General features: G+C 43.9%; 1 protein-coding gene across 1 annotated transcript in view; it reads left to right on the top strand.

Moving 5' to 3' along the window:
• The first annotated feature begins 605 nt into the window (after positions 1 to 605).
• The window catches only part of dcdc2b (doublecortin domain containing 2B), a 56,778-nt gene continuing 41,597 nt past the window's right edge, over positions 606 to 15,786 (top strand). The window contains exon 1 of the mRNA XM_080211322.1: positions 606 to 926. Within this exon, the coding sequence (XP_080067448.1) occupies positions 649 to 926 (278 nt within the window). The 5' untranslated portion in view covers positions 606 to 648. The remainder of the gene's footprint in view (positions 927 to 15,786) is intronic.

The following is a 15,786-nucleotide window of genomic DNA, read 5'->3' as shown; positions in this document are numbered from 1 at the left end:
TGAGATAATTTGTTTGGTTTGATCACAAAAAAACCCAACATCCTCTTCCCATATCTCCATGGTAACCAACATCTTGGGAACCTGCAACAACAAAGCTTTGTCTATTTCTCAGATCACCTGAGGATGTTTAGACCATTGGATTCCATTAGCAGAATGTCAGCTCGAGCCTTATGATGATGTGATATAAATTCCTGGTGTGAGCTCTCTGGTGCATTTCTACACAAAATTAAAGTACAGCACTGGTGATAAACTCCTCTAGAAACCAAAACAAAACAGCCCTGAATGGAAACTGAAAGAGAATTTTATGATTCTATTTGAATGCATTCAGTTTTGGGACATGGACTGGAGCAGAATGTTCTCCATGTGGGGAATGTAGTACAATTACAATCCTCATTTAATACATTTACTCGGGAATGTTTCAGAACTCTTTGATTTAGAAGCTTGTAACCAAACAATAGGTGTAAATTTATCTTAATGACTTGAGCTGCATTCTACTGGCAGCGCAACACACAAAGCAACCATTGATGGAAACAGCACCATGGAAACCAAGGTAGCTTTGCATAGCACAGTCACTCAGGCAGTCCATAACTTTAGCAGTGATTGAAGTGAGCAATAAAGGGAACAAAAGCAGGTCTTAACTTTGGAAAAATGGCCTCACCGGGTATTACCCTTGCCCCACAGGCAAAGAATGTGGTGGTCTTTAAGAATGGAGATCCTTTCTTTACTGGAAGGAAGCTTGTAGTCAACCAGAGGCAGATTCTAACTTTTGAATCTTTTTTGAATGAAGTAACAAATAACATCGATGCTCCAGTTGCTGTAAGAAATATTTACACACCGAGTGGAGGACATCGAGTCCTGCAGTTAAATGATCTACAGAATGGGTGCCATTACGTAGCCGCAGGATTTGAAAGGTTTAAAAAAATTGAGTAAGTATGTTTAAGTTATTCTCATATTGTCTGTGAACTAAAGTTCCTGCTGTTTATTCAGAGTTTCAGAAACTTAATGTTTTTGTCAGCAAAATGAAACAGAAAGTTAACATAAATTAATCTTAACTATTCATATGAAATCTATCTGACAGCCTCTAAAACCCAGTGATAGAATCACTTTAATCCTGTTCACTGAAATTCTTTTAAACTCTATCTGTACTTTAACTCATATCATTGCAGAGGAAATCGAAAGCACTTTTTAGTTTTTTGGTCTCTTTCTCTCTTCCTTCATTTCCTAATCCTGATTCTATTTTCCCTATCTTATTTAAATGTAAATATATTTCCTGTATTTTAGTTCCTGGTTTGGATTCTGTAAGTGGTATTATTAGCCCCCGATATGGTGGAGAGTGCAGGTGGACAAGCGCGAAAAGCTGTACCACCCCAAGCCAATTCCTGAGACGCAGAGTTGGGGGTGGGGGGGATTGGGCAGTGTGGTTGCAGAGTTGTCTGCCTGTGAACACATGAATTCAGCTTGTTAACGGTCTATTCTGTATTAGCAGAGACAGGATTTTTCCGACCAGGCTCTGGACCACCAGAGATATCAGGAAATAGTGGAGCTGCCTCGAGGTGGTCTCTTGATTGCAGACTGGGAATAACCTGTGTTCCACACAGGCTCTGAGGCCTTCTCGGTCTGCCTGGCATCAGCTGCAATTGCAGCAACAAGTTGCCTATTGGAGGCCATCTTGAGGTTCCCTCTCTCAGTCTCCCATCTGAAACAGCAGCCAGCTCTTCCTCGATGCTGGAAGGCCTTTGATTCATGCTCAATCTTCAAGAGACAATTCACAGCAGGGAACCTTGCCTTTATCCCTGACGTAGGCAATTAAGGAAGGCAGGTGAGTCTGAAAGTAGCAGTAGTGTTCTGCCTAAGGTTAGACCCTTTGTCTATTTGCCTTTCTGAAGGGCAGTTAAGGGTGAGGAATAAATACTGGCCTAGCCAGCGATGCTGACATTCCACAAATGAGTAAAAACATCTCTTCATGCCTCATGCTCTCATGTTTGTTTCTACACGTGTCTCTGTCAGGACTGCCCTCTAGACTTGCATCATGTGTTCTTTGTCAGGTTGCCACTCACCTGATGAAGGAACAGCCAGTTCCAAAAGCTTGTGGCATTTGCTACAAATAAACCTGTTGGACTTTAAGCTGGTGTTGTGAGAGTTCTTCCTCCAACTCCCCCGCAGCCCAATCACCAGCCTTGACTTGCCCCAGCCCACCTAAATTTCCACAGTCCCAGTTTCTCCCAACCCCCTCTCCCACAGCTCCAAAACCCCCCCAGTAGGCCGACCCATTCCCCCCCACAACCCAATGGCCAGCCGTAATCACTGGCCTCTCTCCCTCTGTCACCAAGCCCAAGTGCAGAGTGGTATTGGGACCCCCCCATGATCTCCCCCGCCAACAGCCCTGCCCCCAGTAAGTCCCACCCCCTTTGGCCCCACCTCTTTGGCACTGCCCGATGCCTGGTGGGCAGTGCCGTGGTTCCCCTTGGGCATTGCCACTTTGCCCCTTAGGAAATGCCAGGGAGCCAGGCTGGCAATGCCTAGGAGGCACCACACTTACCCCTGATCACCTGGGGGGCCTCCGTAGCCCCTCTTCACTCCAGTGAGGTTGGGCCACCAGCTGCCGCTAGTGGGGAGGTGTTGTAAACCTTACTGGAGTGAACCACTCTTGGCGGGAGTTTGGTGGGGGGTGGGGTGGGGGGGGGTGCACGGGAGGGAGGCGCTAGCGGGTCCAGTGATTTCAGTCCCGGGTCTGCTAATTAGACGCAACTTCTAATTTAAATAAATTATACAGAACTCCATGATGATAACTGGCACGGAGCTGATGGCGCAGAAACCCAGCACCTGGAGATGTGCGGACGCTATGGCACCCACTGGGGAGCCCACTAAACAGCCTCTGCTTGAATCACCCACTCCACCGCGGGCGGGGGTATCGCACCCCCCCCCTCCATATACTGTACACAGCGGGAAGGGGAGATCACTGCTTGTCCCTGCACCAGGCTGTATTGTGTGAATTTCACCCTATGCCAGGCGTACAGTTTGGTTTCTTCCCATTAAACCACCGCATAAAAGATAATTAATTCCACAGATAAATAAGAAATGAAATGAGAAGAGGCTTCGGGGATTATAAATTCAATTGCTTTCAATAGACAAAGTTGCTGGGAATATTCAACAACAACTATATTTATATAGCACCTTCAATAGAACAAAACATCCCAGGATGCTTCACGGGAGTCTCAGAAACACTGAGCCACATTCGGGTGATGTTAGAGCAGATGGTGCAAAGCTTGTTCAGGAGGATAGGTTTTCAGGAGGAGAGAGAAACATAGGAAGCCAGAGAAAACAGGGAGCAGTGAATCAGGCACTCTCTCGACCCACTGGCCGGAATTCTCCCACTCTGCCCGCCATGGGAATCGGAGCGGGCGAGGGGTGGGCAGTGGGAAGGTCCGTTGACCTCGGGAGGGATTTTTTGGACGAACAAGGCTGTAAAATTCTGCCCACTATCTTCATCGCCGGTAAAAACACTGTCACCAGTGAGCAACTGGAACAGGTTACAGGATTGGGTGGGGTGAGGCCATGGAGAGATTTGAAAATGAAGCTGCGAACTTTCAAATCAAGACATAGCTTCACCACAAGCCAGCGCAGGTCATGGAGCACAGCGCTAAACAGTGAACAGGATTTAGTGTGAGGGTCACAGAGTTTTGGATGATCAGATGTTAATGGTGGGTAGAGTGTGGGAGGCCAACCAGGAGTGCATTGGAATAGTCAAGTGGAGAGGTAACATGGATATGGGTTTCAGCAGAAGCTGTGCGGAGGCCGGGGTGAAGTTGAGCAATATTAGAGGTGGAATTCGGTGGTCTTTGTGATTGGATGGATATGAGGTCAAAAGCTGATCCCAAGTTCAAATAGCAGACAAATGTGAAGGAGCTGGGGGAGGCCATGGCCTAGTGGTATTATCACTAGACTATTAATCCAGAAACCCAGCTAATGTTCTGGGGACCTGAGTTCAAATCCCGCCATGGCTGATTGTGGAATTTGAATTCAATAAAAAATATCTGGAATTACTGATAACCAGAAAACCATCGTCGATTGTTGGAAAAACCCATCTGGTTCAGTAATGTCCGTTAGGGAAGGAAATCTGTCTGGCCTACATGTGACTCCAGAGCCACAGCAATGTGGTTGACTCTCAACTGCCCTCCAAGGGGCAACTAGGGATGGGCAATAAATGCTGGCCAGCCAGCAACACCCATATCCCTCAAATGGATAAAAAAAACTGACTGAATGGAATTAGTAACAACAGGACGTAGTTTGGAGAATGGATCAAAGACCATTACTGACCAGTGTTTATTCAAAGAATATAAATAATCACAACCATCCATCAACAATTGACAAATATAATGTGCCTGCTTGATTTATGTTTCCAGTTATGATCTGTATTTCTTAACATTTTTCAAATTTAAATCCATTCCTTAACCAATCTAAGTTTGCTTAGATTCCTGTAATTGCTATTTATCTTCTTCTAAACAGTCACCTAACCACAAACTGTGGTCCCACCTGAAAACTTTGTAATATATCATCATTAAAAGTTCCCTCCAACGCATCATTTATGGGGAGTGTAAATAACAAATGGACACAGAACAATCTCTGTCCTCATTACTTGACTCCCAGCTAAAGTCTTATTTACTTCCCTCCTCCAAGATAATATTCAGTCCAGTTAAAAAATGTATCCTTCATTCAAGACACATCAACATTCTCTTTATAAGCCTCACCTTTGGAACTTTATCAAATACCTTCTGAGATATAATTGTTGTCTTTTTTTTCTCTTTGGTCTAGTTTTGCTATGGTTTATAGTGAATCATTGATTGATATAGTGAATTTAATGTAAAAATTCCCCTGATAACAAAAGCCATTTATATATTGGTTTTTGATCAATACTAGTGAAATATATCAATGAGAGAATTTTCCAGCCTCCAAATGACGGGTTTTCCCATGGTAGCTTGCTATTGGCTGTCCCAGGATTTTCTGGTCTTGCCAATGTTAATGGCAATCTTCATGGTGTGTCCACCTCACTGCAAGGAAACCAAGACCAGGGGGTGGCGGGACTGGAGAATCCCACTGGCTGAAAGGGACAGAACATCCTGTCCAACATTTTATCTTCATTTTGTTTCAAGTTAAAAGTAATTTTAGTTTGTGTTATCCAGCAGTCCACTAACCAGAATTCTCCATTAACCGGAATTTCATAGATTCCTATGTTGCAGAAGGAGGCCACTCTGCCCATCGAGTCTGCACTGATCACATTTCCACCTAGCCCCTATCCCCATAACCCTATGCATTTACCCTAGCTAGTCACCTCGACACTAAGGGTGTCATAGTCTGCAGGGAGACTTAGATAGGTTGCAGAGCTGGGCCGAGAGGTGGCGGATGGAATTTAATGCGGAGAAGTGTGAGGTAATTCACTTTGGTAGGAGCAACAGATGTGTCGAGTATAGGGCTAACGGGAGGACTTTGAATAGTGTGGATGAACAGAGGGATCTAGGTGTGTGTGTACATAGATCCCTGAAAGTTGGGAATCAAGTAGATAAGGTTGTTAAGAAGGCGTACGGTGTCTTGGCGTTTATTGGTAGGGGGATTGAATTTAGGAGTCGCAGTGTAATGTTGCAACTGTACACTACTCTAGTGCGGCCGCACTTGGAGTACTGTGTGCAGTTCTGGTCCCCGCATTACAAGAAGGATGTGGAGGCGTTGGAGAGGGTGCAGAGGAGGTTTACTAGGATGTTGCCTGGTATGGTGGGGAGGTCCTATGAGGAGAGACTGAGGGATTTAGGGTTGTTTTCGTTGGAAAGAAGGCGGTTAAGAGGGGATCTTATTGAAACATATAAGATGATTAGAGGTTTAGATAGGGTGGATAGTGATGGCCTTTTTCCTCGGATGGAGAAAGCTAGCACGAGGGGGCATGGCTTTAAATTAAGGGGGGGTAGCTACAGGACGGATGTCAGGGGTAGGTTCTTTACCCAGCGGGTGGTGAGGGATTGGAATGCCCTGCCTGCTGCGGTTGTAAATGCGTCTAGTTTGGGGGCGTTTAAGAGATCTCTGGATAGGTTTATGGACGAAAAGGGATTGGTATAGGCTAGTGGGTCATTGTTTTTGTAACTGGTCGGCGCAACATCGTGGGCCGAAGGGCCTGTTCTGCGCTGTAATGTTCTATGTTCTATGTTCTATGTTCTAAGGGGCAATTTAACACGGCCAATCCACATAACCCACACATCTGTGGATTTCTGAAAACACATTTTTTTAAAATGAAGTCACATTCACTTTCAGTGTTCAGATAATGTCTTCCTTAAAACAAAATCAGAAGAAAGTATTGTAAATCTGCTGAAGTGGTTCTCAGGTTTTACATTGCAATTAGTAAATTATTGGTTTAGTTTTAGTTATTGGATCTGAGCAAAGGTTTCCTGTTCATACAGCTGGATTCTGTTGGAAAAGCTGCTCTGAAGGACACTCTGCCAGTTCTGGTGTCTGCTTGGTCCTCTGTTATGGTACCTGTATGTGAAGTCCTGCTGTGCTGGGACCCTGGACTGCCCAGTTGCTTCCCTTCAATCCCTCAAGGACAGAGCAGCACCGTGTCCTGTGTCTGAAATAATGTAAGACCCATTCGCTGACATTTTTGGTTGATTGGTGCCTCCCTTTCACCGAGTATTCACCCAGGCCAGACATTGACTAACCTCTGACGCTGATTGGCTAGCAGCATTTACCTGTGTTCACACTGTATTGCTGCTGACATGGTTAGTGTGTGCCCTGTTTACCAATGCCAGTACTGCTTTATGCCTCGCTGCTTGCACTTCACGGGCCTTCCTTTCCACAACCATCCCACTTGCCCCTCTGCCTCTCGCTTCCTTCTTCCCATTAGCACTTGTTATCCCTCTCCTGAGCAACAGTCCCTATCTCTCCTGCACTTGTAGACGGTTCCTGAGGGTTCTCTGCCAAAAAAAAGCAGAACATGCTGGTAGGAGGAAGCAGATCTGGCAGCATTGGTGTTGAGAGAAAGAGAGTTAGTCTGCACCAATCTCCTGAGCTCTTCTGAGCATTTGCTGACTGCATCTTGGTTTCCAGCCCAGATGAAGCCACTACCTCCCCTCTCCCCATCTTTTTGTTTCGCCTTTATTTGCTGACTGCTCAGCCTTTTTCTCAGGGTAGGGTTTGATGAACACTGTGCCAGTTTTCATGCAGGCAGCTGCTTAGGGTACTGCTGGTCTGAACACCACAGTCAATGCAACCAGCGTGGGTAATGTACACTCTGCAAGTCACAGTGTCACCTACCTCGCCGCAGTGAAGGGGCTGTTTATTAATAAATGTTTCATTGTACCCCTGTACTACTGATAATAATGGGCAGAGTTTGAGAGGTCTGGATGATCAAGGATCAAACAAACTTACACACCAACAATCAGTATTTCAGAAAGTGAAATGGAATTAATTATAACTGTTTTTGAAGAAAGGAATTCAAAATATTCCATTTCTGTGATCGAGCATAGTTTAGTTCAAGGAGACCCAACTAACCACAAAGGTCAGAAGCAGTTTTGTAGTATTATTTTTTAAGTAGGAATTCTAATTGGCAAAGTTTGGTTCCCGTTAGTTAATGCTGACACACCTCATTTAAGTTTATGCTGTTTTTATACTGATGTCAGTTATTCCATCAGAAACTCTTCCCTTATAACCAAAGCCTGGTTCTAAAACTCAGTAAAGGAAAAATAAGAAAGGATTTTGGAGTTTCATCTTCTGGTAATCAGCTAGAATAATAATTGTTTATGAAGTGACACTTAATTAGCACGATTACACAGGCTAGACTGTGAATATATTCACTCACTGTAGTTACACTGTAAATAATAATGCATTTGTAATGAGGGTCAACACTCGATGAGGATTTTGGTTTGTAAGTTATGGCCTTGTGCCTTCTGTGAAGGTTAAAGCTAAATCTTATATAAAAAAGAAAGTTAAAACAATATCAAATGAACAGACCAAGTGTATTCAGCAGGATCTTAAAGTCCGTTATAACTCTTATTGTAAATGCTTGGAGAATCATCATTGTTTAAAGCCACAACAGAGGAAATCTTCCTGATCGCCGAACAACTGTTCACTGATGTACCTGTGCCTCAGGCAGACTGCTTCTCAATCAGAAATGGAAGCTCATTAATTAAATAGTTAAGCATGGAAAACAATGGATTAATTTTTTTATTCATTCATGGGACGTGGGTGTCTCTGGCTGGTCTGTATTTATTGCTCACCCCTAGTTGCCCTTGTTCAGAGGGCAGTTGAAAATCAACCACACTGCTGCGGCTCTGGAGCTTCCACTACATTCCATTACATTTCCATTTCCATTACTCTGGCTCTCCATTCACCTGACGAAGAGGGAAACCTCGAAAGCTTGTGCGTTTACTATCAAATAAATCGGTTGGACTAAAACCTGGTGTTGTCAGACTTTTTGCTCTGGAGTCACCCATAGGCCGAACTGGGTAAGCCATGAGGTGGAGATGCCGGTGTTGGATTGGGGTGAGCACTGGAAGAAGTCTCACAACACCAAGTTAAAGTCCAACAGGTTTATTTGGAATCATGAACTTTCAGAGCATTCATTCAGGTGAGATGATGAAGGAGCAGCACTCCAAAAGCTCGTGATTCCAATTAAAATTGTTGAACTTTTAGCTGGTGTTGTGAGACTTCTTACTTGACTGGGTAAGGGTGCAGATTTCCTTTCCTAAAAGACACTAATGATGGGTTTTTCCAACAATTGGCAATGGTTTCATGGTCATCAGTAGATTTGTAATTCCAGAATTTTTTTTATTGAATTCTGCTGTGGCAGGATTTGAATCCAGGTCCCCAAAACATTAGTTGAGTTTCTCGATTAATGAAAATACCACGAGGCCACCAGTTCCCCTGAATGGAGAGCAGATATTTATTTTGAAACATGCAAGAAAAGATGGAATATTTTTGCTGAAAAGCAGCTGTGAGGCATTTTATTAATCTCATAAAAGGGAAATTCAGCACTGGGAACTGGATTCTGTGCTCCACCCAACACACATTAAAAGTTTCACAATTACAACAGATTTATGGACAAAAAGGGATTGGTTTAGATTAGTGGGTCAATGTTTTTTTTTAAAAAATAAGACTGGTCGGCGCAACATTGTGGGCCGAAGGGCCTGTTCCGCGCTGTAATGTTCTATGTTCTATGTTCTATGTTCTCTGTAAGTAATAGTGCAGTCAACGTGTTTGGCTAGCTCGCCCGGCCTGCGCTCTGGATCTCCTGTGCCGAAATGGTATGCCTCTTGTTGTAGTGGATGAGGTGCAATGCCTCAGAGGCGATGCGCTCGGAGATGTCAATCATGAAAGAGCTGATGACGCTCATGGCCTTGGACGAGATGCGGGTGGAGGGGTGGACCTGGGTCAGCAGCCGGTAAGTGGAGTAGCTCTGCTTGCGGGCTTTCCTCCACTTCTTGGACAGCTTCTTGGTGATCTTGATCAGCGACTGCTTGGACACCTTACGGGACACGCTGCCCTTAGCCACAAGACCAGGCATTCCAACACCACTTCATCTGAACATTACTATTTGTAAATTCACAGGAATAAAAGATTAAACTAACTTCACTAAAAGTGTTCAAAAATTTTCAATTGATTGGTAGAGTTTACATAATTTGTATCAAGTTATTTAGATCTGATGGGCGGGATTTTTCCGTGTTTCGTTGCAGTGGGAGGCGGTGTGTCGCTCACTTGTGGTGGGTCGAACCATAAGATCCGATAGTTAGATTAGATACGATAGTGATTTTTAAGGGGCGTCTTGACAAATACATGAATAGGAGGGAAAAGAGGGATATGGTACCCGGAAGGGTAGGGGGTTTTAGTTAAGCCGGGCAGCATGGTAGGTGCAGGTTTGGAGGGCCGAAGGGCCTGTTCCTGTGCTGTAATTTTCTTTGTTCTTTAACCTGCCGGCAAGAACAGCAGCAGGATTTTGGCGGATTTTACAATCATTGGTGAGACAAGGGATGGGAGGGGAGATCTCGTCAGGGACTAATAACATTTTGTTTTAAGTAAATAAAGGTTGAGATTTAAGGTATTTGCTTTTGGACTAAAGCCACAGTTTCTGTGGGTTTTGAACAAACAAAAGCATGATTTGTTCCACAAATTCAGAAAGATTAAAGATTTACAATAAGCATCTTTCACCCTAACATTCAGGTTAAATATGAAGTACATGTGAATTAACAGATGAACTGTGGTCAAACACACCATTCTATAATGCAACCAAGGCAGAGTCCATGGATTTCTCAAGCAATCATTTTTGTCACATTGTGAGACAGCAATCTCATTGAAATTCCTTCTTTTTCACGAGAATTTACATCCTCCATCTTTGAAGATCTTTCTCTGGAATTCTCTCCACATGTCCCTCACACTCGAACGTCATTAACAATGGCCCAGTTTACAATTTAGCAGCATTTCAATCTTACCTTCTGAAATTTTTTCTCCCTGGATACAATCAACACTACAAGCATGCTTTCAGATCTATGGCTGCGCTATGCAGAACACTACTCCAAAGCTGTAACTTTGCCCTGACAAGCTTTGGAACATCATGTATCTTACATGTTACAATTGTCACAGGTGGCTAACTTCGCAGCTAGGGACACAGAATGACTTGAATTCAGAACACCTTTCTCCTGGGAAGAAAGATCTTCACTAAACTGAAAGCTTCTTTAACATGGCTTTATGGGTTTTTTTTATATAAGTATTTGACATCGTAGTTTTAACAGATAGCTTGTTGCATACTATGCAGATAGACTTCTTGTTTTTCAACTATACACGTCATATTATAAAATTACAAAGACTAAACTACAACAAAAATCAATACTTGTAACAAGTCAGATTAATGTGATTTAAGCATCACAGAATGTTTATAACTCGATGCTTGGCTCTTATCCTCAGTCTTTAACTTGGTAACAAATGTTTCAATGAACACAGCCCAATTATCCTTTCCATTAGCTGGAGGCATGATTCCATCTCTAAGGTCATTACTCTTTTTACGATGAAGCAGTTCATCAGTCTTGATTTTTAATTATGCGTTTAACCAACTGTTCATCATCACTTCCTTTTCACATGACTGATGTTCGAGTGTTCTCACCTGCTCTTGTTTGCATTAGCTAGCTCAACGTTTGAGTGAGTGGGCACAAGTTTGGCTGACGGAATATAATGTAGGAAGTTATGCACTTTGGTAGGAAGAATAAAGGAGCTGAATATTATTTAAATGGAGACAGACTGCAGAAAGCTGTAGCACACAGGGACTTGGGAATCTTCCCGCATAAATTATAAAAAAAAACTAACAAGCAAGTTCAGCAGGTAATTGGGGAGATAAATGAAATGTCCTCCTTCATGTCGAAGGGAATGGGGTATAAAAATAGGGAATTGTTGCTAAAACAATACAAGACATTAGTGAGACCACCCCTGGAATACTGTGAACAGTTTGGGTCCTCTTATCTAAGGAAAGGTATAGTGACAGTGGCGATAGTCCAGGGAAGATTCACTCGGTTGACCCTGGATATGGAACTAAAATAGGACCAATTCCCACCACAACGATTCTGTTTACTAAATAATTTTGTAAATTGATCTTATGCAAGGAAACAGATTGATAGATTCCCTGGATATCTCCTGTTAAAATCTTTTTCTTCATCTGACAAGCTGGGACAGGAACTCCATTAGCCATCATCACTGATCTGCCCCCATATTTCTCAAAATACTAACTGGTTTTCTTATTTTGTTGGAGGACAAAGGGAACACTTCTCACTTTGAGATAGAACATTTAGTACATTCATTCACTTCAGTCAAGAAAGAATTCCCTTGACTATCCTGAGCCACATTCCCCTTTCTAGTAGGTTCTGACGGTACACCTTGCACCTATACCATTGCTCTGCTTTTTGTACCCATTTCCTTTTCTGGTACAACCTTTTCCGAGGATTCTTTAAGCATTATTGTTACTGCTACTGTTTTAACTTTCAGCTCCCAACGATGGGCTTTGAGATGCTCTGTCTTATTGCAATAAAATCTTACCAGTTTATTTTGACCCTTTTTATCCTGGATGTCATGGTGACACAGTTGTTAGCACTGCTGCCTCACAGCGCCAGGGACCCAGGTTCGATTCCTGGCTTGGGTCACTGTCTGTGCAGAGTCTGCATGTTCTCCCCATGTCTGCGTGGGTTCCCTCCTGGTGCTCTGTTTTCCTTCCACACTCCCAGGATGTGTGGATTGGGTTGATTGGCTATTGTCCCGTGGTGTCAGGGGGATAAGCAGCGTAAATATGTTGGGTTACAAGGGTAGGGCCTGGGTGGGATTGTTGTCAGTGCAGGCTCAATGGACCAAATGGCCTTCTTCTGCACCATAGGGATTCTATGATTGCTATCATTTTTGTTGACTGTACATTTTCCATCCATAAGGGCCTCTTCCCTGTTCCTCCAGTCTCAAGTTAAGAACTGAACCTGAGCAGTGATATATTACACCCATCTGTCTGAACTGCTGCTACTCATTCCTTTGAAACCATCTAAACATAAGAACATAAGAAATAGGAGCAGGAGTAGGCCATCTGGCCCTTCGAGCCTGCCCCGCCATTCAATAAGATCATGGCTGATCTGTCGTGGCTCAGTTCCACATTCCCACCCTCTCCCCATAACCCTTAATCCCCTCGCTTATCAAAAACCCATCAACCCGCGTCTTAAAAATATTTAGCGAGGCAGCCTCCACCACTTCAACGGGCAGAGAATTCCAGAGATTCACCACCCTTTGAGTGAAGAAGTTCCTCCTCAACTCCGTTCTAAACCGCCCCCCCTTTATCTTGAGGCTGTGACCCCTAGTCCTGCTATCCTTTCTGAGCGGGAAGAGTCTCTCCACCTCTATCCTATCCATCCCATTCAACATCTTATACGTCTCAATGAGATCGCCCCTCATTCTTCTAAACTCTAACGAGTACAAGCCTAGTTTATTCAGCCTCTCCTCATAGTTCAACCCCCTCAACTCCGGAATCAGCCTGGTAAACCTCCTCTGCACTCCCTCCAAGGCCAAAATGTCCTTGTGTAAGTGCGGTGACCAAAACTGCACACAGTACCCCAGCTGCGGCCTCACCAGTGCCCTATACAGCTGCAGCAAGACCTCCCTACTTTTATATTCAATCCCCCTCGCTATGAAGGCCAGCATCCCATTCGCCTTCCTGACCACCTGCTGCACCTGCAAGCTGGGTTTTTGCGACTCATGCACAAGGACCCCGAGGTCCCTCTGCACCATCGCATGCTGCAGTTTTTCGCCATGTAAGTAATAGTCCGTCCTACCATTATTCCTATCAAAGTGGACAACCTCACATTTGCCAACGTTAAATTCCATTTGCCATTTCCTGGCCCATTCGCCCAGCCTATCTCGATCCTTCTGCAGACTCTCCACACCCTCCGCGCAATTTGCCGTTCCACCAATCTTGGTGTCATCAGCAAATTTCAACACCCTACACTCGGTTCCCTCCTCCAGATCATCTATATAAATGGTAAATAGCTGAGGCCCCAGCACCGACCCCTGGGGCACTCCACTAGTCACCAACCGCCAATCCGAATAGCACCCATTGACCCCCACTCTCTGCCTCCTATTTGACAGCCAATCCTCTATCCTCTATCTGGTCTTCCAGGTGTGACTCAATAGCTATTAAGATTTTGAAATTCTCCCATTATCATTAGCTGTCTCACTTTCTCAAATTTTATTCTAATTGTAGTGATCAAAATCATTGGTCCCAAGGCATCTTTTTTCCTGGAAAATTTTACAAATGTTTTATTTGGTCTTTTTAAATCCAAAATTTCAACTGATATGCCTCTGTGGCCAAGATCACAAACATTCCCAACCAAAGCATTTTGCAAAATGAGAGTTCATGGGCAGGATTTTCCAGCCTCGCTCACCCCAAAACCAGAAAATCCCACTTGAGATCAACGGAGTCTTGCATGGATTCCCCTTCCCCCATGGTTGGCGGGATGGGAAAATAATCTCCATGTGTCATTTGGTTACTTTATTTAAATAACTGCCTTTTCAAACTAATAAAATATCTCTCACCCCTGTTTTCAGTGAATTCAGACAATCAATGAAGACTCTTTGTTGTATCAAAGCTCAGAATGAGACTTGATTCCTCATCTGAGCTTCCAGACTCTCTTTGTCTCTGCACCATGAACGTTTCTCTAACCAGTTCAAAATGTCTGATTTCTTTCTCTCCTCAAAACTCAAACTCAAGCTTTCACTTTTCCATTTCTTTTGCTCTTTCTCCTCATTTGCCACTGCAAACCTTTTCATTCCCATTTCTTTTTCCATCACAAGTTGCTTCATTCCTGGTTCAGTTTCAAGTTGCTTTAACTGCTGCTGAATTCTGGCTCATTCAGCTGAATTGCTATCTGGATGTATCTTTTCTTCTTCCACTCCTAGATGCTATGAAGTTGCCTCGATTTAAGGGGAGGCGATGGCCCAGTGGTATTATCACTAGATTATTAATCCAGAAACTCAGCTTAACGTTCTGGGAATCTGGATTCGAATCCTGCTCACGGCAGATGGTAGAATTTGAATTCAATTGAAAATATCTGGAATTACGAATCTACTGATGACCATGAAGCCATTGTTGATTGTCAGGAAAAACCCAAGTGGTTTACTAATGCCCGTTAGGGAAGGAAATCTTTACCTGGTCTGGCCTACATGTGACTCCAGAGCCACAGCAATGTGGTTGACTCTGAAATGGCCGAGCCAAGTGCAACGAGGGATAGGAAATAAATACGAGCCAACCAGTGCCATCAATGTCCCATGAATAAATAAAAAGATTATTTTTGCTTTCTTAGCCCTTGGAGTTTGGTAGGTGAATGGTGAGAGGAATTTGACATTTAAATTAACACTCTTGCCTCATCATTGGTTTCCCACCCACCTGGTGGTTGGACCCGGAGAATTGGAAACTCTTGGAGGCCTGGCAGCAATCCCATTTTAGCCCCAGTGCCCAGCGGGCTGTAGGGATTCCCACCAGAGGGGCCAGGGAATCCCACCCTTTGGGGATGATCTTGAGCCTGCGCTCTCCATTTGCAGGAATGCCGGCAGGGGCTCAAGATCCAGTGAGAGCCAGAAGCCACAAATCCTGGCAGTGAGATTGTGATATCCAATCTTCACAGCCTCTCACTGGTGATGTAATCAGGCTTGAACATGATTTTAATACATTTAAATTTATGTAAATACTATTGATCACTCCTTTGTATATTCACACTGCATTGATATGACGCCATGTTGCAGTAGGCTTACCCAGATGGAGGGGATGTGATACTGGTGATGTTCGGGGTGGGGGGGGCTGCTCGGGCAGGGAGCTGAGTGTGGAAGGGGAAATGTCAGCTCTGATGGTGTTTGAGGGGGGGTGGGGGGGTGTCGTCGTGGGGGGTAATGCCAGACCTAGTGAGATCCTCTCACACTAATGCATTAATGTCATCTCTGATTAACAGTGCTATTCCCCCCCCCCCAACTTTTCCTTTGCCTATTCTTCCAAAATGCTGAATATCGTTGAAAATTCAGTTCCCAGTCTCAGTCACCCACGTCTATATAATGACAATTAAATCATAACCAGCTACCTCTAATTGTGCCTTCAAATCATCTATCTAGTTCCCAATGATGTATGCATTCAGCTAGAGAGTCCTTAACTTTCTCTTTTTAATATTATTTCACATTCTTACCTCCACTTCACCTCCTTCTATTTTCACCTACAATTTTTCTACTTCCTTTTCCCAGTTTTGCTTC

This window comes from Carcharhinus amblyrhynchos, chromosome 24 (genome assembly GCF_965287045.1).
Source record: "Carcharhinus amblyrhynchos chromosome 24, sCarAmb.v2.hapA, whole genome shotgun sequence".
Classification (NCBI taxonomy): domain Eukaryota; kingdom Metazoa; phylum Chordata; class Chondrichthyes; order Carcharhiniformes; family Carcharhinidae; genus Carcharhinus; species Carcharhinus amblyrhynchos.
This window is presented reverse-complemented; position numbering and strand designations above follow the sequence as displayed.